The sequence below is a fragment of the Morus notabilis genome, unplaced genomic scaffold (genome assembly GCF_000414095.1).
Source record: "Morus notabilis unplaced genomic scaffold, ASM41409v2 Scaffold555, whole genome shotgun sequence".
In the NCBI taxonomy this organism is placed as follows: domain Eukaryota; kingdom Viridiplantae; phylum Streptophyta; class Magnoliopsida; order Rosales; family Moraceae; genus Morus; species Morus notabilis.
Window position 1 is genome coordinate 37264 of NW_010360709.1, and position 23305 is coordinate 60568.

At 34.2% G+C, this 23305-nt stretch overlaps 3 protein-coding genes across 3 annotated transcripts; 2 read left to right on the forward strand and 1 right to left on the reverse strand.

The window, feature by feature from the left end:
• Positions 1-491: 491 nt before the first annotated feature.
• On the reverse strand, positions 492-2427 carry LOC21396247 (thioredoxin-like protein Clot). The gene is made up of 2 exons (XM_010097085.2): positions 2243-2427; positions 492-913 (listed from the first exon to the last, which is right to left on the reverse strand). Exons 1-2 carry the CDS (start codon positions 2385-2387, stop codon positions 660-662), a joined length of 399 nt encoding a protein of 132 aa, XP_010095387.1. The 5' UTR covers positions 2388-2427; the 3' UTR covers positions 492-659.
• Positions 2428-3726: 1299 nt separating this feature from the next.
• On the forward strand, positions 3727-5804 carry LOC21396248 (pentatricopeptide repeat-containing protein At1g28690, mitochondrial). Its single transcript, XM_024164937.1, has one exon. The coding sequence runs from the start codon at positions 3901-3903 to the stop codon at positions 5467-5469; it is 1569 nt and encodes a 522-aa protein (XP_024020705.1). The 5' UTR covers positions 3727-3900; the 3' UTR covers positions 5470-5804.
• Positions 5805-14469: 8665 nt separating this feature from the next.
• LOC21396249 lies at positions 14470-15912 on the forward strand. Its single transcript, XM_010097087.1, has one exon. It carries the CDS (start codon positions 14470-14472, stop codon positions 15910-15912), a length of 1443 nt encoding a protein of 480 aa, XP_010095389.1.
• The last annotated feature ends 7393 nt before the right edge of the window (positions 15913-23305 follow it).

The following is a 23305-nucleotide window of genomic DNA, read 5'->3' on the forward strand; positions in this document are numbered from 1 at the left end:
GGGGAAATAATCAATGGCTAATGCTTATAAAACTGGACCATTCTGTTGAAAGTCCAGTGGTAGTGCTAGATGGTTAGAAAATTTTGATTTCATGGTGGCTCCCAACTTTTGAACAAAATGTTGTAAGAACTCTTTTAATGCTCATAAAGAATCAAGAAAAATAATATCGTTCTCTCAAAATGCCGCTTCTGAACAAGAGATTGAATTGAGAGAGGATTAATTTTTGGAAGATTATACAATGGGGGTGCCCTATTATATGGTCTCATAAGATCAGTGACAGTTACGTAGCATTTAAATCAAACGACGCATATTGCATGAGACTCGATAATTCATTACCAGATTACCTGATTTAAATTATACGATTGTTTAATTTACGATAAATTTAGGGGACAATGTTGTTAAAAGCCCTAAGCGCTTTGCTCCCTGCTGTTTTGCAGTCTTCCTCAAAGAATTGGTGAAAATCATTGCCAGATTTGAATGCAAGAAAGAGATCATGAAAAAACAAGAAACTATGAACGACTCTTATTAGTACGATTTAACAATAGAAAGTTGCTTTTGACCATACATAAAAGGCTTGCCAGGAAAGCTAAAAGCCAACATCTTTGAGAAAGATAGCAATAGCATATGGAACATATGGAACTATAGACCATTTTGGTGACTTATTTCCCAGCAACGAGAGCCTCGATTTTCTTTTCGACATGGGCTTCATGGTCTTCGAGGCGGCCTGTGATTGCATCGTTCTCCCAGCGGATGAGTGTTGGAACTCCAGTTAGCTTGAATCTCGAGTCCACTCTCCAGGGGTGCGGCGGATTCCTCCATGTCGGTCGGTCTCCAACATAAGCTCTCAAGAGGGCAACATCATCAGAAGTAGCTTCCAGCTTTTTGTAGATCACAGGCTCAGCTCTCACACAATCTGGAACACCAGAGGAAAAGGTAAAGCTAAAAGAGTTGGATCTTTAAGTTGAAAAGAGACATACAAGTGAAACTTGATTTGTAAGTTCGTGTATTACAAGAACTAAATAATTTTCACATGTTTTGAATGAAACTACAATGTTATTTTTAATAACAGAGGAACTGAATGCAAATATCTTTGCGGGAATCTTTATAGATAAAAAGCTTAAAGAATAGGAAAATTAATTTCTAATAGTGTAAGTTGGTTCAAATTGTAGTAACACATCACGAAACCATTCCTCAATTATTAATTGCAAAAGTTACGAACTAAATCAAACTTATATATACCAAATACATAATACATCATTAGACCATTCCTCAAATATTCTCAAAATTACGAACTTCTTCAAAAGCTCAAGGTCTAAAGCATTGGATCATTATAGGAGAGACGCTTGTGTAAATAATGTTTTAGCAAAAAGATAAAAGGCCCCATTTGGTTTCTATATTTGAACGCATGATTCTGATTCTCATTCTGCTACAGTATTTTTCATAAATTTGAATTCAAAAATTTCTTCTCTCACAAAATTCCCACCAATAAATTAGAATTATTGATTTAAACGCGTGAATCAAACAGACTCAAAGAAAAGGTAAGATTAGTACTCAAGGGGGAAAACAAGGAACCAAAAAATTAACCCCCACAAGTACGAGTATAATCAGTAACCGAGTAAAGTATACCTTAAAAAAAATTAAAAATAGTAAAAAAGTATGCTAAAATACACCAAAGCGCACAATAGAATCCAAGTTAGTTGTATAAACAATTTCACAACAATTCTGTCACGAGTACTTGGAAGTCTCATAAAACACAATAAAATCAAGAAAAAAGGTAAGATTTTTGTGTCTAAATATACTTATCTGCTAAAATACCCAAATTCACAACATAAAATGAATGATCAGAAGAAAAATGTTCACAACAATTCTATCATGGGTACTTTTAATTTTCGCATGACACACAAAAAATAAAGAAAAGGCAAGATTTTTGGCCCTAAAAAACCACTTAATTGCTATAACAGCCAAAGCCAAAACAGAATCTGAGTCAGTAACAAAAATTTCACAACAATTCTATCATGGGTACTTGTAATTATCATGAAACACAACAAAAATCAAGGAAAAAAAAAGTTGCAACAAAAAAAATGCAAGAATACCAAAACCCAGAACAAAATCTACGCTAATATATAACTCTCCAACAATTCTATAATGGGTAGTTCAAATTTTATCATAAAACGCAACAAACTGAAATTTATATTAAAAAAAAAAGATTTTGACATGGAAATGAAACAAATATAATAAATACCAGGGCACCAGCTGAGAGAAGTAGAAGGATCTTTGTCAGCCAAGAAGAGGATAAGATTGGCTTTGTTCTTCGTTGATTCTGATATGAATTTCTCAAAAATACTCTCGAAATTCGAGACCGTGGCGTCCAAGAGCTTTAGCGGCATTTTTCTGTGTTTTCCTTTTTTTGCTTTGGACTTGGAAGAAGTTATGAAAGCGATGATGAAGTCAACACACTTTTTTATTTTTATGTATTGGAATGGTTAGGCTTTTTTGTCTTTTACAAAAATGACACACACACTAGTGGTTCTTTTATTTTGGTCCGCAAGTTAAAAGTTTGGCATTTTAGCACTGATTATGAAAAGAATTAAAGAGTCGTTCTTTTACAACAAAATTGAGAAAAAAATTTAAATTTGAGTTACACTGTTATTTAAGTTTATATTTTTTTATGGCTAAACTCGAGTTGAGTTAAAAGAAAAATTTAAACTCGAGTTCATAAACTCGAACTCAAGTTAATAAATATTAATTTTTTTTTAAATATCATAACTTTTTCGTTTTAATTCTGATTGAGATGAATTTTTTTTCTATATATTCACAACAAAAAGACGAATAAAATCTCACCCATATACCCTATTAAAATTTTTCATCACCATTGAATTTGTATTAAAATATTATCTAAATACAAATTTAAGTTTTTACCCACTCAAACACAAACTTAAAAAGATTCTCAATTCAAATCATAACTCAAATGTGAACATTCAAACACAAACTCAAGTTACAACTTCAACTCAAGTTATAACTCAAATTCAACTCAAGATCGTCATTCAAGTCACCCTAACTCAAAAATGTAAAAGAACAACCCTTAACTTTTAAAAAAAAAAGTTTATGAAAAGAATTAAACAGAATGACACGTAATAATAAATAATTAAAATAAATAACATATTTATAATAAATAATTTAAATAAATAACACATTTTAAAATTATTTAAATTAAATAATAATAAGTAAAAAATTTACATAGTAAAATTTTTTTAGAGACGTAAATAGAAAATTTATGTTTCACTTCGCGGATTCGAGTTTTCAATTCAAGCTGAGATATGACATTTTTTTAGAGTTTTTCACTATAACAGAAAAAATTGATGTGACATTTTTTAAGAACTTTTTACTGTAAAAACTTAAAACTGAAAATTCAAATCGGTGAAATGAACGAGTATTATTTACATTAAGGTCTGATGTATACATAATTTAATTTATAAAAATACGTTTTACTATAATTTTTGAAAAGAAATAAGAGTAGTAATTCGTACAGCTTTACTTTCTTCAAATAAAATATTTTCGTTATTGAAATTCTTATCATCATTTCATCTCATCATATTAAATGCCACTATCAAGCTATTAAAAAAAAAACTATTATTGCAATTACTACAATCTTTTTTGATCGAACAATTACTTAATAAAATAAAATTTAAAAAAAAAAAAAAAAAAAAAAAACTCTTTCGTCATATGTGCTCTATAGCCTTTTCACTTATGCCCTCCATAAATCAACCTACTTCTTCTTCTTCTTCTGTTTTTTTTTTTTTCAACGACGAGGAGACATGTATATATCACCTCTAGAAATGAAACTATAAACAAACGTACAAACAAAACAGCCTTAGTCTGGACATGATCAACAAGTGAAAAATGAATCATGGAAGACTAGCCACAATCAGACCATCCAGCTTTTCATTATCCACTAAACATAATAAACCAGTTCTCTCAAATCATGACCATATTTCTCATCCAACGGCTGACAATATCTCCTCTTCTTTGCAGCACTACATTAACTCAGATAACCCTTCCAATGGCCAAAAGATTCATACCCATGTTCTCAAATATGGGTTTAATCCCAATTTAAATATCTCCATTAAACTTCTCATATTACACTTGAAATGTGGTTCTTTGAAGTACGCGCGCCAGGTGTTTGATGAATTGCCTCACAGAACACTTTCTGCTTATAATTACATTATAAGTGGTTACCTCAAGCAAGGGCAAGTGGAGGAATCACTTGGTTTGGTTCGCGGGCTGGTCTTTTCGGGACAAAAGCCCGACGGATACACATTCTCAATGTTACTGAAAGCGTCTACTTGCGCTGGTTGTGTTCGGTTACCGCGTAGCTTAGGTAGAGTTGTGCATGCCCAGATAATGAAATCGGATGTTACCGCAGACGACGTTCTTTATACGGCACTCGTGGACTCTTATGTTAAGAATGGGAAGGTTGGTTATGCGAGGAGAGTGTTCGATATGATGTTTGAAAGAACTGTTGTGTGTTCAACGTCGATGATTACGGGCTATATGAACGAAGGCTCCTTTGAGGATGCTGAGGAAATATTTAGGAAAACAGTTGTGAAAGACATAGTGGCATTCAATGCAATGATTGAAGGTTATAGCAAATCGATCGAACATGCTTCGAAATCACTTGAGATGTACATTGACATGCAACGGATGAATTTCAGGCCTAATATTTCTACATTTGCTAGCGTTATTGGGGCTTGCTCAGTGTTGGCGACATTTGAAGTTGCTCAGCAGGTCCAAGGTCAACTGAGGAAGACCCCATTGTTTGCACACATCAAGATCGGAAGCGCTCTCATAGATATGAACTCAAAATGCGGCAGAATTGAGGTCGCACGTAAAGTCTTCGATGAAATGCCCGAGAAGAATGTGTTTTCATGGACTTCCATGATAGATGGTTATGGGAAAAATGGATATCCGTACGAAGCGCTAGAACTCTTTAGCATAATGCAAAAGGAATACCATATCGAACCCAATTTCATCACATTCCTTGGTGCAATTTCTGCTTGTGGGCATGCTGGGCTGGTTGATAAGGGCCTGGAGATCTTCGAAAGCATGGAGAGGGACTACTCTCTAAAATCGGGGATGGAGCATTATGCTTGCATTGTGGATCTGTTGGGACGTGCAGGGCGGTTGAATCAAGCGTGGGAGTTTGTTAAGGCAATGCCCGAGAAGCCTAATTCAGATGTGTGGGCTGCTCTTCTGAGTTCATGTAGACTTCATGGTAACTTAGACATGGCAAGTGTAGCTGCCAAAGAACTTTTTAAACTGAATTCTAAAGATAGGCCCGGGGCTTTTGTCGCACTGTCCAATACTTTGGCGGCTGCGGGGAAATGGGATAGTGTGAGTGAACTTAGGGAGACAATGAAGGTAAGAGGCGTATCTAAAGATACTGGACGCAGTTGGGTCGCTGCCGATTAATATAGTTGGTAAGATTATTTATTTGGCAGAGGAAATTGTATAGCATCATATCGTCTTCGTTATTGAAATTGCTTATAGATACATATATTCTTATAAGCATAGGTTTTACCACCCAAAACTACCTAAACCGCTGCAGTTCCAAACAAAGGAATGGAATTGTGATTCGTAGTCCTGATTATGAAAAGCATTGGAAGATGACCAACCTTGGATTTCATTGTTGTTTGTATTAGTGATGATGTTATTTTCTCTTCTTCATCAACATTAGACTTTACTGTACAAGAAAAGCTCGTCGACTCCATAATCAATTAAATTTCTCATTCGGGTCACCTTCATGCTCCGGCCAGTTGGCATATGATTTAGATTGCTGAAAATTTCAGAATTGTGATGTGGAATGAGAAATCTTGGAGAGGTTTTGGATGTACTAATGCAGCAATGGGCTGTATATTCGAAACTTCCCGAATGATTGTTGGTATTGTTTTGACTGCAATGGCCTCAAAAGAGGAAGAAATCACAATGATGTTATACTGTTTTCTACTATAACTGCATAGTTAATTCAGGTAAGATTGGCATACTTTTTTGGGTGAGACTTTTTTGTTCTTCCTTTCGCCATTACGCTTGAGTTACTTAATGCTGTCTTTTCGAGCAGAGCACACAAAAAGGCATCATTTTAGGTCGCCAAAGTCTTTGTGATGGCTCTTTCAGAGAGGTCTTGTGCTGCCCGAGATGCGAGCCAGAAGCGACATTGCTACTCAACCTTGAAGAAGCCTTGCAGAAATGGTGAAAAGTTCTTCTGGATTATAATACAATACTTCTCATGTTTTGTCTTTTAAGAAGTGTTTCATTTTAATTTCTTATAAATTATCCCTTCAAACACTTTTAGATGATATGAGAGGCTACAAATACAAACACTTGATGGCAAGCATAAACCATATATTATTATGGGCTAATCTTGTTTCATAATTAGACCACCTGTATTATCACCCCTAAAGACAAAACGCTTAAGTAACTAAAATAGCAAGGAAAACCATTGGATTACCGATAAAGTAAACAAGTAGTCTTTTGTTTATCAATGTGTGTAGACTCACATACTGGTGTGGTTTCAATGGTTTATTATTTCAATATTCACCTATAAATAGATATTGGATATCATTGTTTTAATTATGTGATATGAGTCACACCGTCGTAATGAATTGAATCGAAAAAAAAAAAAATAACAAGCACTAAATTTGGAGAGCTCATAAAGTAATGTTTCTAGTTAATGCTTTAAGTTGTTGATTAACTTGCCATAGCAAGTCATATAAAACAATGCATCATCAAATGTAATTAAGATAATCGATAACTTTTGGTTACATCATCAAATGTAATTAAGATATGCTTAAGAACTAGTTGCCTCTACTCAAATGGATAGAGCCAAATTATTCAAGAAATATCCTACTATAAAAAAGGAATATAATGAAGATTCTTTTGCTGCATTATATGTAATCTTTTGCTAAGAGGGAGAGGAATGGATACAAAGATGGTGATTTTATTAATCGTAACAATCACCATTCATTTTAATATACGTGATGTAGATGCCATACAAGGAACTGCCACATTTTATAGACCGGTTATAACTTGTGAGTTGACCTTATATATATATATATATATATATATATAGTCTATTTGCGTGTGTTGCAGTGACCAATGATTTTAAGAGGTCAATCAGCTGTACTCCAGAGAACTTAAGCGGAGGCTAGAGTTTCTTATTAGGTTTCTATTACAATCAGCTGTACTCCATTTCATAAAAAATAAAAAAATGGTGTAAGTAATTAAGAAGAACCCTTTCCAACGATTTTAAGAGGTCAATCAAACGCACTCATGAAACAAGGCAATTTATAAATAAACTATACTCAATACTGTAGATAAGACAAAACAATTAATAATGTACGTGAATTAAAAAAAACCCTCTCTGACGATTTTATGAGGTCAACCAAACGCATGAAACAAGATAATTTATAAATAAACTACACTCAATAATGTATGTAAGAGAAAACAATTAATAATGTACGTGAATTAAAAAGAACCATTTCCGATGATTTTATGAGGTCAACCAAACGCATGAAATAAGACAATTTATAAATAAACTATACTCAATAATGTACGTAAGAGAAACAATTAATAATGTACGCGAATTAAAAAGAACCCTTTCCGATGATTTTATAAGGTCAACCAAACGCATGAAACAAGACAATTTATAAATAAACTATACTCAATAATGTACGTAAGAGAAACAATTAATAATGTACGCGAATTAAAAAGAACCCTTTCCGATGATTTTATAAGGTCAACCAAACGCATGAAACAAGACAATTTATAAATAAACTATACTCAATAATGTACGTAAGAGAAACAATTAATAATGTACGCGAATTAAAAAGAACCCTTTCCGATGATTTTATAAGGTCAACCAAACGCATGAAACAAGACAATTTATAAATAAACTATACTCAATAATGTATGTAAGAGAAAACAATTAATAATGTACGTGAATTAAAAAGAACCATTTCCGATGATTTTATGAGGTCAACCAAACGCATGAAATAAGACAATTTATAAATAAACTATACTCAATAATGTACGTAAGAGAAACAATTAATAATGTACGCGAATTAAAAAGAACCCTTTCCGATGATTTTATAAGGTCAACCAAACGCATGAAACAAGACAATTTATAAATAAACTATACTCAATAATGTATGTAAGAGAAACAATTAATAATGTACGCGAATTAAAAAGAACCCTTTCCGATGATTTTATAAGGTCAACCAAACGCATGAAACAAGACAATTTATAAATAAACTATACTCAATAATGTATGTAAGAGAAACAATTAATAATGTACGCGAATTAAAAAGAACCCTTTCCGATGATTTTATAAGGTCAACCAAACGCATGAAACAAGACAATTTATAAATAAACTATACTCAATAATGTACGTAAGAGAAACAATTAATAATGTACGCGAATTAAAAAGAACCCTTTCCGATGATTTTATAAGGTCAACCAAACGCATGAAACAAGACAATTTATAAATAAACTATACTCAATAATGTACGTAAGAGAAAACAATTAATAATGTACGCGAATTAAAAAGAACCCTTTCCGATGATTTTATAAGGTCAACCAAACGCATGAAACAAGACAATTTATAAATAAACTATACTCAATAATGTACGTAAGAGAAAACAATTAATAATGTACGTGAATTAAAAAGAACCCTTTCTGATGATTTTATGAGGTCAACCAAACGCATGAAATAAGATAATTTATAAATAAACTATACTCAATAATGTACGTAAGATAAAATAATTAATAATGTATGTGAAAGTGACCGTACATAGATGATATCAAAAAAATCGACCAAATAAATACAAAGACCATCACTCTTGGTGTTTAGAGGTTTCAAAAAAAAAAGAGAGAGAGAGAACAGGGACTGAAAGACAAAAAAGAAAAAAAAATTAAAAAATTAAAAAATTAAAAAATTAAAAAATTAAAAAATTAAAAAGAGCAACTGCAACCAAAACAAAGCCGTTTTGATCCAAACTGTAAGAGTCTTCTGACACTTCTATAGTACATATAAATGTCACATTTAATAATTAATTTTATAGGGCCGTAAGAGAAATATTTTAAGTATGTCTATATTGTAAAATAAAATAAAATAAAAACTATTTAAACAGAGATAGAAGGAAAAAGAACAACAAAACAAGAAAGGACTAAAAGAATAAAATTAAATAAATAAACAAAAACAAAGAAGCACTTAAAAATAAGAAAACAAAAAGAATGACTAAAACGGAAAAATTAAACAACAACGAAGGACTAAATTTTTCTTTTTTTTTTTTTTGTTTTTTGTTTTTTGAAAAAAGGAGTGGAGTGACTACAAGGCAACATGAAAAAAAAAAAATGAAGATTATAAACTAAAAAGAAAAGGCACTTTCAAGAAGTGATTTTTGTCGAAACTGTAAGAGAGTTTGACACTTCTATATATAATAGATAAAAATCACATTTAATAATTAATAATTTTAAGGGATGTAAGATAAATATTTAAGTATGGTATATTGTTAAATAGAAAGAAAAAAGAACGAAAAAAACAAGGAACGACTAAATAAATAAAGAAAATAAATATAAACAATGAAGCACTTAAAAGTAGTGCTGAAACTTTAGACGGGTCGCGCCGAAAAGTCTGAATTTTTACCCGATGACTGAGCCCGAACTGCCTGAATTTTTGGGCTGCCCGACCTGACTCGAATTTCTCCTTGGACGGGCTTCGGGCAGCCCGTTACCCGACCGAAAATCCCCAAATTTTTAAATATATTTTATATTATATATTTATATATTATTATAGATATATATATATATATATATTACAAATTGAAATTTGAAATGAACACACGAACTATATAAAAAAAATTATTTCTTTATTGATTTTTAAATTTGTAATTCATGATTGGCTCGTTAAAAACTTTACCAAAAAAACCCAATTGGGATAAAAACTTAGTAAGGAAAAAAGAGTGCAATCATTGTGGGACGAATTACAAATTTGACGAACTTACAAAGTCTATACAAGATTACAATAACACTATACAAATTAGAAATTACAAAGTAAATAAATATTTACAAATTAGAATAATAAAATTTAATTTGAAGCAGAAGGATCGTCTTGAAAATTAAAAGTTAATCTATTAAATTCGTCGATCCATTCTTGGCTTGCCGGTGAGATTGTATCGTGTAAGCGTTAGTCGGAACGATCCCAATCCTTGATGCACACCAAAACTTCAATAATATCCTGTTGCAATGCATTTCTCCGTTCTTCAAGTATTCGGCCGGTTGTATTGATGCTTGTTCGGCTGCAACAGTGGAGACTGGGATCGAAAAAATATCCATTGCCAGTCGTGTTAGGATCGGCCAAGTTAATGCTCGTGCCTTCCACCACTGAACCAAATCAAACATTTCACTATTGTCTACAACTAAGCCCTCACTCAGGTACGCCATTAACTCGTTGAAGCCGCCGTTGTTGCCGCCACCTTTTGATGAAGATCCACTCCCAAATTCTTCTTGACCTTGAGTCGTCACTATCATCTTCTTCTTCTTCTTAGACAACCAGAAAACATTCAAGAATGAATGTGGATTGTCATCTCGTTGTTGCGGTTCTTCTACACGAGGTGTATTTCTAAACCTACTTTCATAAGAGCTATAGAGAGAAAATATTTTTTCCTTTATAATAGGAAATTGGTCAGTAGTGTTGATATCTAAAAAGTCACCTAAGTTATCTAATCCACTTTTTAAACCATCTAATTTTAATCTAGGGTCGAAAATAACACCGAAACCATATAACATTAGTAATTTAGACCAATATTTTTTAAACTTCTTTTTCATAAAGGTGATAGGAACTCCTAAAATTCCGTGTGTCTTAAATTCACTAAATAAAATAGACATTCTTAAAAGTTCTCCTAACGTTATTGGTGACGTTGGGTAATAAGTTCCACTAAGCTTTAAAGTAACTTCGTGAAATCTACTTAAAAAGTTAAACAATAGTTCGGCAATTTGCCAATCAGTTTCATATATAAATCTTGCTCCTAATTTTGCACTAACATAATTTGTTATAGCATCTTTATAGGGAATGCATTGTTCAAGCATTATATATATAAGTGGAGTTCCATCTTATGGGCATATCTAAGGCTAATGTTCTAGGATTTTGAACAAATCTTGTATTCGTTGATTACTACCTTGAATCCAAGCAATGTTATCTCTAATTCTTTTAATATGACCTGACATTGATTTTAAATTGAATTTTACTATTAAATTAATTATATGACATGCACAACGTTGGTGAAATATATCATTATTACCAAATAAACTTAAATCATTTTTAAAAAATTCTATTTCTTTAGTATTTGCAGTTGCATTATCTAATGTTATGGCCATTATTCTATCTCTTAAACTATATTCGTCAATGACAGATAAAATTATGTTATATATTAAATTGGCAGTATGTGATCCTATAACACATTTAAAACCTAATATTCTCTTATCCAAATCAAAACCTTTATAATAATGTCCGGTTACAGCTAAATAATATTTGTTAGTAACGGCGGACCAAATATCCGCCGTTAACGCAACGCAACCACTAGTAGAGTGTAAAAGGTTGATTAATGCTTCTTTTTCTTGTTTATATAACTTTAATGCATCTTTCATAAGAGTAGTTCTTGAAAAAAATTATGCATTAGGATTATGTACAATTTTAATATAACGCTGCCAATTCCTTTGTTCAGTAAAACTAATTGGTTGATCTAATTTGGCTACTAAGCGTGCCGTTTCCATACGATCGACTTGCGGATCGTACTTCTAAGTGGTTAGACCGCCGGTTTGGCAGTCAAATGATAATTGTGTTTGGCGGAGATCGGGTCCGCCTCCTTGCTTTTGAAGACACTTTTCAGAGTGTCTTCTCAAGTGTGTAGTGCCGTAAATAGTGTTACCTTGTAATTTATCACCACAATATTTGCATTGAGCTATGTATTTAATGTTATCGTTATTGTCAACCTCCTCGAATGTGTTGAAGTGCTCTCAAACTGCTGAGGTGCGCTTGCATTTCTTCTTAGAACTTGCAACACTTGCACTAGCACTACCGCTTGCCTCTCCTCCAAGCCCACCAGTGCCACCACCATTACGTCCACGACCTCTAGTACGTCCACCATGGCTCGGATTTGCAGTTTCCTCACCAACTTTTTCTGTAGTTTGCGATTCCTGCATTTGAAAAACATTAAAAAATTGCCCTTCTTTGATGTTGAATTGGGCATCAATGGGAATATCACCACCATAACCAGAAGATGTCATTATGAAAAAAGAGAGATTGAGAGCGCTTTGAGATAGATTAAGAGAGATCGAGAGAGATTTAAGCGAGATTAAGAGATATTTGAGAGAGATTAAGAGTGATTTGAGAGAGATTGAGAGAAATTAAGAAAGAATGAGGGTTTTTGGGTGAGGAAAATGGTTGGGGGAGGGGGGTATTTATAGGAAATTTTTTAGCTTGAAAAAAAAAAAAATTTCCCCCAAAAATTCGGTTCCAACGGCTATGTGAAATTCGGGTTTTCGAGTCGGGCTCGGGCAACGGTCTTAAAATTCGGGTTAACGGTCAGAAAGAGCCGTTGGGGTTTGAAAATTCAGGCGGTGGGTCGGGCAGAAAGAGCCGTTGGGTTTAAAATTCGGGTTAACGGTCAAAAAAATTCGGACAATTAAGAATCTATAAATAATTAAGAAGAACATTTTTCGACAATTTTACGAGGTCAACCAAACGCACTCATGAAACAAGACAATCTATAAATAAACTAAACTCAATAATGTAGGTAAGAGAAAACAATTAATAATGTACGTGAATTAAGAAGAACCCTATCCGACAATTTTACGAGGTCAACTAAATGCACTAATGAAACAAGACAATCTATAAATAAACTAAACTCACTAATGTAGGTAAGAGAAAATAATTAATAATGTATGTGAATTAAGAAGAACCCTTTCCGACGATTTTACGAGGTCAACCAAACGCACTCATGAAACAAGACAATTTATAAATAAACTAAACTTAATAACGTAGGTAAGAGAAAGCAATTAATAATGTACGTGAATTCAAAAGAACCCTTTCCGACGATTTTACGAGGTCAACCAAACGCACTCATGAAACAAGACAATTTATAAATAAACTAAACTCGATAATGTAGGTAAGAGAACAATTAATAATGTACGTTAAAGTGACCGTGCATAGATCGTATCCAAAAAAATCGACCAAATAAATACAAACCATCACTCTTAGGGGGTGTTTGATACACAGTAATCAATAGAAATCATATTTCTGAGAAAGTGATGGGGTAATATGATTCCCAAGAATAATACATTATAGTGTTTTATTCCATACAAGAATCTTGTCTCAAATTCTCAAGAATAATACGTTACTGTGTTTGGCTGTGTATGAGAATATTGTGTATTAAGAAAAACATATATTTTTAAATGAATTACAATTAACACTAATATTTTTTAAATATTTAGCCCATAACATTAGCACTAATATTTTAAAAAGTATAAAATACAACACAACAAGTTGTCCATACAATAATTATAATTTTTACATTCCTTGAAAAGTTAATCCTATGGGATTTACTTTACTCATTTTGGGTAATCTGAATATCACCTAAATATGTGTTATTCATATTCCCATCTATCTTAAAGAGCACGGGAATTCACCAACAACACACCACCATCACAGACCACCACCACTGTCTTCACCTGTGCTCGGCTGTTTACCTCCGTTCCTCTCCCCTGTTACTGTCGCTGGGAAAGGCGTCCACTGTTGCAGATCCGGTTTAGCCATTGTTGTGGGTGGAGATATATTGGAAAAATCACACCCCCTACACCCACACAACAGAAAAATAAACTGAAACAAAAATAACAAAAAAAAAAAGATAAGATAAAGATTTAAGTGGGTCGGAAAAATTTTCTACGTCCACAAGAGAGAGAGAAAAAATTCCCTAACATTTTTAGAATTACACACTTAATAAATTTTCTTACTTTCTCTTTATACCCAAAACCCCTTTCATTATTTGTCTATCTTTCTCCTCACTCTTCTCTTTTTTTATCAAAAGGAGACACTTTTTCTTTACACATTTTTTAACACACATAAAACCTAACATAAAGTACTTAATTATAGACTTTTAATAACTTTTGCCTAAAAACATAAAACAAAAACTTACTTAAAAATCGCAAAATAATAACTTTTTTAAAACCAATTTGAGTCACTTACCTAACAAGATAAACTTTATTCCGGCAAGGGCAAGTGAGGCTTGTGAGCATAGATAGTATGAATAATAGTTCCGCCCCCAACTTAGCCAATATTTTCCATATAAATAACTAACAAATTAGACACAGAATGCATTCACTGAATCAATTGGAGTGAGAAAGAGAGAACAATAAAAAATGTCACCATTGCCAAGGTTTGTGGTTCTCAAATCCGTCAACAACGGCAAATACTTGAGCAAGATAAGTAACGAAGAGAGTACCAAAAAGGGACTGCAGGCAACGTTTCTGAAATTTCATGGAGAGGAGATTGCCAGTCCTTTCGCAAAGTTCGAAGTGGAGACAGCGAAGAAAAACCCGGAATTCGTGCACATACGCTGCTGTCACAACAACAAATACTTGGTACGGTTGCTGGGCGAAGGGTCGAGTTCGCGTTCGCTATGGATCGTTGCCGCGGCTAACAAATCCCAAGAAGATGTTGACGTACTCTCATGTACTATGTTCAAGCCTGTTCAAAGTGATGAAAATCATTTCCGATTTCTCCACGTCGAATCCGGGCGTTACGCCCGTCTATCGAAGGAGAAGGAGCCTTACACGGATGGCTTGTTAGCAGGATCAAGCTCGATCGACACTGACTTGCAAGACGTGTACAAAGTCTTTGATTGGGAATCGCTTGTCGTATTTCCCAAAATCGTGGCCTTCAAGCTGGGAGACAAATACCTCAGCCACCGTTGGATCGAGGGCTATCCGTATCTGCAGTTCGTATCCACCGACAGCGGCGATCAGACGATAGCAAACGAGATCTCCACCTTCGGCGATGGATTTGTCCGCATAAGATCCCTTTCGACCGGAAATTTCTGGAGGCGCAGCCCCAACTGGATCTGGGCCGACTCTACCGACTCCACCGGCAGTGACTCCAACACGCTGTTCTTGCCCATCAAACTCGCCGACAACGTCGTGGCGCTCCGCAATTTGGGAAACAACTGCATCTGCAAGAGTCTTACTACAGAAGGCAAGACGGACTGTCTCAACGCCGCCGTGCACAACATTATTAATGATGCGAAGCTGGAGGTGGAGGAGAGCGTCTTGTCGAGGAGTATCTACAACATCAATTTCCGCCGTGACGAGGGCAGGGTCTACAACCTCAAAGTCATCGAGAAGGGCCACTCAGAGGCCGATAACTACACGAACGTAGAGAACACTGTAAGCCTCAAGTTTTCCTACAAGAAAACAAGCGCTAGTACTATCGGCGGCAGCGTTTCGCTCAAGTTGGGCGTCAAAACACCCCTCCAAATTGCAGCCATTCCGCTCATCGTGGAAGGGAAGGTCGAAATTTCGGGTGAGGTTACAACGGCAGTTCAGTGGGGGAAAACCGAAGCAGTCGAAACCGTAACCGAGACTACCTACAGCGCTAAAGTGCCTCCTATGACTAAAACAATTGTCACTCTGACAGGGACGGAGGGAATGTGTGATGTTCCCTTCTCTTATACCCAGCGCGACATTCTTCACAATGGGGATCCCAGAATCCAGAACATGGACGATGGGATTTACACAGGGATTAATATGTTCGGCTTCAAGTTCGATAGCCACCAGCAAAAGCTACCTGCAGATTATTATAAGTAGAAGTATGAGACACACCAGATCAATCGTCGACCACTCTAATATGCATGCAATGAGTACGTGGAGATTTAATCCTTCGATCCTTGTCTTGCTAAAGCTTGGTCTGTTATATATGGAAATATATATACATATATATATATGTCCTTTACTGTTTCGCTCAATAAGGGGTCGATTGTCCACATGCAACGGCTAGATTGCAGGCAATATTGATTCCAGGTGTGTTCTTTGCAATAAATAAGCTCGCGAGACTATTAATGAGCACTTTGTATAATTCCATCCTAGTAATCAGTCGTTGCAATGTTGTTTAAGGTCTGCGTGCCTTTATTTAGTTTCATGGTGCTGCATGGCGGCCTATGCATGGGTCTCCAAGTTCTGTGTACTTTGTGTCGTCTGCTCTCTTTTGTAGAGCTTCTTTTATGTATTAATGAATTTCCAAATAATAAAAAATGCAATGAGTGGGAGGATGATACTACTACTCGGCAAATTTGGTGTATATATTAAAATAATGCTTCGTTTTTAGCAAATTTAGCAAATTTGCTCCAGCGTAGTACTGAAATTACAATCTGTCAAGTCCAGAGTTGAAATCTGAACGGAATCTGATGTACTTAATTGGTTGTACAAGACTATATATAGCCTACATAGTTTGTAAACTGAGTGGATACATGAGTAATTCTAAAATGACTACTGAAAAGTAATAATAAGAGTACTAAAATAATTATGGTATATTTCTAGTTAATCATATGCTACATTATACCATAATCCAACTGTTCTAAAAGGTTACAATGACACAAACTGTAGTATTTCTGATATAAAAGACTCAAATTCAAATAGTAGATATTTTTCTTCTCCTGGGAAGTTGTAACACCCTGAAGAATTAATTAAGGTTAATTAAGGTAATTAAGATTATTAGTGTGCCTAATCTGGATTATTAAATGAGTTTAATTAATAAATGTTTCTGACACGTGTGAGTTTAAATAGTTCCAAGGTATTTAAATTATTCTCAGTAATTTATTTTAACCCAGAAGTGTGTATGGGCGCATTTCTGGACTGTTCTTTTAAAATATTGTACACATGCCCTTTTCCTTTCCTTTTTCCTTTTCTTTTCTTTTTTCTTTTCCTTTTCTTTTCTTTTTCTCTTCCTTTCCCGTGCGTCTCTCTCCCTCACACTCTCTCTCTCACCCTCCCGTGCTCTCTCTCAGTCTCTCTCTCTCTCTCTCTCTCATTTTTGTCCCAAATCAAACGGATCTTGAACCAAGCAAAGATTTAAAGAAGTTTTCAACGTCAAGAGAAGGATTCGAGATAAGATTACTGAAAGAACCTCTCTTGAATCTTACGTTTTCGGATTTCAAAACCCATTTTTGGTTCAAACCGGATTTTGATGATTTTGAGTAAAACTAGAGTAGAAATTGGAGATCTTGGGTTCTTTGGACTTGTTTTAGGACCTAGAACCCGGATCTAGTGGTTTCCCTTTGAAATATTTGGATTTGGGACTGGATTTGCAGGTTTTTGGACTGATTTCCGCGAGCTTCTCTCGCGCAGTCGATTCCACCGGTCGACCTGGGCGGTCGACCGGATTGCAGGCTGACCGGTCGACCGGTGTGCACATGAGATTGAAAACTCTTGGAATGATAATTTGAAACATGAAAATGGATTAGGGCACACTAATAGGAAATCTTTGTTGGGAATTGAGATTTGGATTGCTTTAGGAATGAGAATTGATCCTAAAGTGTTATCTTGTATCAGTGATCGCTGAGGATTCAGACTGAAGGGGCTTGAGAAAGCGGAAGCCGGAAAAGGGCAACGCTAGTCCCAGGTTTGATTGTGCGAGGTAGGATTTCTATCCCTTTTCCTTGTGAGCCTGTTTTCAAAAAGGATTTTGGCCTTGAAAATGTTTTAAAGAAAGGGATTGATTTGTGAAAGAAAATGCTTTGAAAACCATGGCTTGTTTAGTCATGGAACCTCATGGCTTGTCCAGTCATGGGGCCCGTGGCTTGAGTAGTTTGTGGGGTCGTATTAACGATTTCAAGATGTTAATGAATGATTTCTTAATCAAAGAGATCTTGTGAACTGGTAATAGAGTCTATTGCTGTAAGCCTAGATAGGATGCGGAGAGTGCATCCTCGGGGGCAAAACCCGAAACTCGGTCCGGGTAGGCGAGGCACTTGGTTAGGTAAGTAATTTGTACTAATTACTTGCTGAAGCCTGTAAAACGGTTATTTACGGTTATATTTCCTTTGAGAAAAAGGATGTGAGGTTCTGGCTGTTCTGTCGGGACTGAATGTCTTATTTTATTTATGTATTCAATTATTTATTTATGCGCTCATTTATTTTAAATATTTCAAATTATATCCTACTGGGCCTTTCGCTCACGTTTTATGTTTTAAATGTTAAACCCCTCCCAGGAGACTCGAGGAGCGGTGCAGAGTAGCTGGAGTTGCTACTGTTGGATCAAGTGAGGATTGAGTTTATCCTCTTAAACAAATGTAAGGGATTTGAGAAATTATGTAAACCTATTTAATATTGGATTTACTAGACTGTGGTTGATGTCTGTTGTAATGATTAATTACGTGAGCATGTATGTACGATATTGTATGTCCTGTGGGGTGGAGCCCTGTGTGTCAGAGGCTCCGGGATTCTGTAATTCATTTATATTTTAATGCAGTTAAGTGTGGGGCCCGGTCTGGGAATCTGCTTTATTAATCCCTAATCGAGCTCCACGTCACCCACCCCGTTTGGGGGGCGTGACAGAAGTGCAGCTGTATCATGGTGATTCTCTTAATAAACAAGTGGTAGAATGGCTAGTAGACATTTCAGATCCATCATGCAACATGAATTTATTGCCTTGGACAAATATGTCGAAGAGTTAAAATGGCTACGCCAATTCTTAGAGGATATTGAGGTGTGGTTGTGCCAGCAATATGCATATATTATGACAGCCAATCGGCTATTGGAAGGGCGCAAAGCAACATGTATAATAGTATGGTTAGATATATACGGCACAGACATATATAATACGATTAAACAACTACTCTTAACCAGTTTTCTCTCTGTTGAATATGTGAAGTTGAAGGATAACAATATTGCAAACCCGCCGCTAAAAAAAGAGTTAAAGTTGATAAGTTATCGAGGGGAATGGGTCTAAAACCCTTAAAAGAATAGATTCATGCAATAGAAACCCAACGTTGTTGATTTGCACAGCGTGAGTATATATCTGTCTATATATACATATATTATGGGGAACTATATATATGTGTGTGCATATATATATATATATATATATATATATATATAATCGCGAGCTAATTAATTTGTATTGCGTGAATAATACCTGATAATTAAGAGCAATTTTTGCTCAAAAAAGTTGTTTTCTTGAAGTAAGTTTTGAAGAGTTCATCGCCACAACGTGAACGGCATATTTCATTAAGACATTGTTGGAACCTAAGTTCGTTATAACGAAAAGGCTCGCATTCTGATTTAATGCACTGGATCAAACAGCCGCAGATCAACTCGGTCTCTCTAAAATTTTTTCCTTAGTACTAAAGGGCCAGAATCTTCCACGATTAATATATCTTCTAATCAGTGTATAGAAAAACTTGAAGAATTGATCCTGATAAGATGCACTAGTAGTCATTGTTGAAACATTAATCACTATAATCAATATTACCATAATATTGATCAGAATAACTAGTTTTCTAATACCTCTTTTCTCCATCTCTTTCTAAACTTTAGTTGTATTTGTTTTCAAAGGACAGAACCGTATGTCTAATTTAAAGGGATCAGATTTCGGCCGAGGGATCTGCATGGACCAAAGTAGTTTAAAACCTTCAATTTATAAGATAGAAACTCAAGTCCTTAGAAAGTCCGAATTTCATCACGATATCAAAACACAACAAACTCAAAACGAACAGTTCAATACATCCAGTATAAAATTAGTGACTCTAAAAGGAACACCATCTTGCAGTGACATGTTGAGTATTAAATAAACCCGAATCTCACATAATAAGTAGCTCCATTATAATTCCTTTTCAAAATTTGTTATTTTATCCTTCTTTTATAATATTTCAAAATGAACTAAAACTTAACTTTCGTTTACATACCTCTTTAGTTTTTTATTTTTACTTATATATATATATATTACTTTCAATTAACTCAAATCCTTTAAAAATATTGTTCGGATTCATCCCTGATTGATTGGGTAAGCCCACCCTCTTTCAACTAGAATTAAAGGGATTGCCCTCAACTCTACCAAATTCCAAATATTCCTTGTGAAATATAAAATTAAATACATATTTACTAGCAAATACGTGTAGCACTTGAGTCAGGAGGAGTAGGGCATGATAATTTATTTGCCTCTTTATTAATATAGCGTGTTTTGTTTGGTGTTAATTAATGGGATTTTGTCCTATAGTTTCTTCCAGAATGAGATTTTAATTTTCGTCTTTAATTAAATGGGTCACATCTTTTATGTACGATGTCCTTTTCATCTTCATGACTATACCTTGCATCGTGTAGTTTGTTAATTTTAATTTGCATGGTTCTAATTTTAATTTTAGTTCATTTAGTTTGCAACTAGTCATGCATATTTATTAAATTTTATGTGCGGTGTTAATATTTCAATAGATTGGAAAGTTAACATAACTCTTAATTGGTCTTAACATAACTCTTATTAAATTTTAATTGGTCTTGCGAATTCGCCAAAAGGGTAATATTGTAGAGCCGTTTTGAAGCAGTGAAGTTGTGTTTTTGAGTCCTCATCTACAGATTGATGAAAGTTCAATTTCTTAACACCATCTCGAATGTATATGGCAAGGCTAATGTCATTTTTTATACAAATAAATAAATAAATAGAGTAGCAAATTTGAGTTGTTTTGGTCCAATACATAATGGTATTTATAATGTTATATTTATCCTTTTGTCATTATTAAGTTTCCATATTTAAATAATTTTGAAATGACAATATCGTAATGATAAAATAAAAAAATTAAATACACCCATCATTAGGCGATCTCCATTGTATTTGTCAGTAACAATAATATATTCGCTAGAAAAGACTTTGAAAAATTATAAAACCGTTAATCCATCAAAAATAAAGTTAAGAGTCAAATTTATAATATAATTCAAAAAAAGTAAATGTCTAAAAATTCACAATTTAAAGTTTTAATACAAGGTGTTTATTTAATTTTATATAGGGTGTTTAATTGTTGAATAGATTGAAAAGTTAAAAAAACTTGGTATTGCAAATTAGCAAAGGCGTTTTGAAGCAGTGAAGTTGTGTTCTTGGGTCCTCATTTACAGATTACTGAGAGTTATTTAAACTGCTTAAAGACCATTTCCAACGTATACGGCAATGCCGATATTAAATTTTTGAAAAAAATAATGGAAATAAGCGAATTTGATATGTTATATATGCTCCAGTACATGAAACTAATAATAATATATATACCTTTTGCCACCATCATTAAATTTGTTTCCATAAAAGTAAACTTTCATTACTTAATGATTTTGAAATGACAATATTGTAAAAATGAAATAAAAAATTAAATTCGCCAACCATAGATTATCTTTAGCGTATTTGTTAATACCAATAGTATATTTGAAAAATAACATATATTTGAGATTTATACTCTTGATTTTAATACCATATCTACCCTTAATTTATCATCATCATTGAACTTTAGAATCCAGGTCATAAATATCTATGGTAGGAATGGTATTTTTTATCCTATCAATAGGGGTTCCATTCGATTAAGATTTTATGGTTAAGAAGATAATACCACTTTGGCACTGCCTTTTCGGTTACACGAATGAGATTCGGCCCCACGATCAAGCAATTTCTCTTCTTTTCTCTTCAGTTTTTTTTTTTTTTTTTCTTTTTACACATCAATTAAGTTATAAAATAATTGTTTGCGCCTGTTTCTTCTTCTATATAGATTTTTGGTAAAAATTTCAAATTAAATTGTGGTTAAAAGGGTAATCTTGATGTATTTTTTAAGAGTTTATATCGGATTTTCCTTTTGTAATCCAGAGGAAGAAAGGCTGGATCTTAAGAAACCAAGGCATTATTTTTCTCAATTGGCACTTTATAACCAGAGTTTGCTTCAGTACTTTCTCCTAATGACCATTATTATTGTAAACTCGCCAGAAATATGAGTGCATATAGGGCCGACAATATAGGTGACGATACGATAACACAACTCAAAAACGCATGAATTTTGCGGGTTAGGGTTGGGAAAACAAAGGTTTGGATCAGAATTGGGTCGACATGAAATTAACACGAAAAACACAGGTCAATTCTGAGTTGGACCCGCCTACTCCGAACACAGCACGAAACTCATAAAAAACTAAAAAATACATATATACACTGTGTATATGATATACCCTTTCCAAGTGCCACCATGTTTAAAGGGATTTTTTTTTTAACGTCAAATTGGAAAGCCTACATGATTAGACCAAGAAACTGGAAAGATCCTTTCTTTAAAAAAAAAAAAAAAAAAAAGCGAACAAAGGAAAAGAAAAAATAAAACAAAGAATTGGTGCAAAAAATATACCAATGCGATTTAGCCATCAGCTAAAAATCCGCAAGAGAAAGACCATGAATGATCTCATCTCTTGCTTCACCAAGTCGTAAGTGTGATTCTCACACAAAGATCTCATCTCTTTTTACGTGGCTTTAAACTACTTTTGTTTCTTCTCATGTAAAACAACTTCTTGGTAAGTTTCCGGCTCGCCTTCATCTGTGAGCATCACATACTCATTAGAAACCTTTCTCTTCTGAGCCTGCACCAATGCAAAGATGGTGGAAAATTTTGTGGTCACTTTCCCTGCCAAACAAAGTGAAGTCTTTTTTTATGGAGAGCTTACCAAGAAGCACTACCTACTATTGGAAAGTCATCCCTTATGCAAGATGTTCCTTTTGCTCTAGTGCATGGGATTGGGAATCCACCGGGCATGTTTTAGTTCATTGCAAAGCTGCTAAACAAATTTGGAAGTCTTCTCCCCTTTAAATCTCTATTTCCTCTACAATTTGTGGACACTCTTCATCTATTATCTGATTCTTTTTCTAAGGAGTTGGAATATTTTCTATGCTTATCCTGGACAGTTTGGGGAGAAAGAAATAGAAGGATTCATGGCTTCGTGATGAGATCTCCTCCTTATATGGTAAATTGGACAATCAATTATCTGTCTGATTTTTTGGCAGCTCAACAACATTCAGTTTCGGTTCAAGCAAGGAATTCCACTTCTCGCGCTATAGTTAGCTGGCAACCTCTTGATCCCTTTTGTTACAAGCTTAGTAGATGTTTCGTTCATGGATTTAGAATCATTTTCGTTTTACGTGTGTTTTTTATGAGAGAAAAACACTGTAGAGAACCATGAATCATGATTCAGAATCAATAAT

What these genes read in the sequence shown, in the direction of transcription:
- LOC21396248 (XM_024164937.1), top strand. Translation starts at nt 3,901, where the DNA reads ATGAATCATGGAAGACTAGCCACAATCAGACCATCCAGCTTTTCATTA.
- LOC21396247 (XM_010097085.2), bottom strand. Translation starts at nt 2,387, where the DNA reads ATGCCGCTAAAGCTCTTGGACGCCACGGTCTCGAATTTCGAGAGTATT. An exon ending in TTCTCTCAGCTGGTGCCCTG is followed by an intron (nt 914 to 2,242) that starts GTATTTATTATA and finishes CTGGTGTTCCAG; the next exon opens with ATTGTGTGAGAGCTGAGCCT.
- LOC21396249 (XM_010097087.1), top strand. Translation starts at nt 14,470, where the DNA reads ATGTCACCATTGCCAAGGTTTGTGGTTCTCAAATCCGTCAACAACGGC.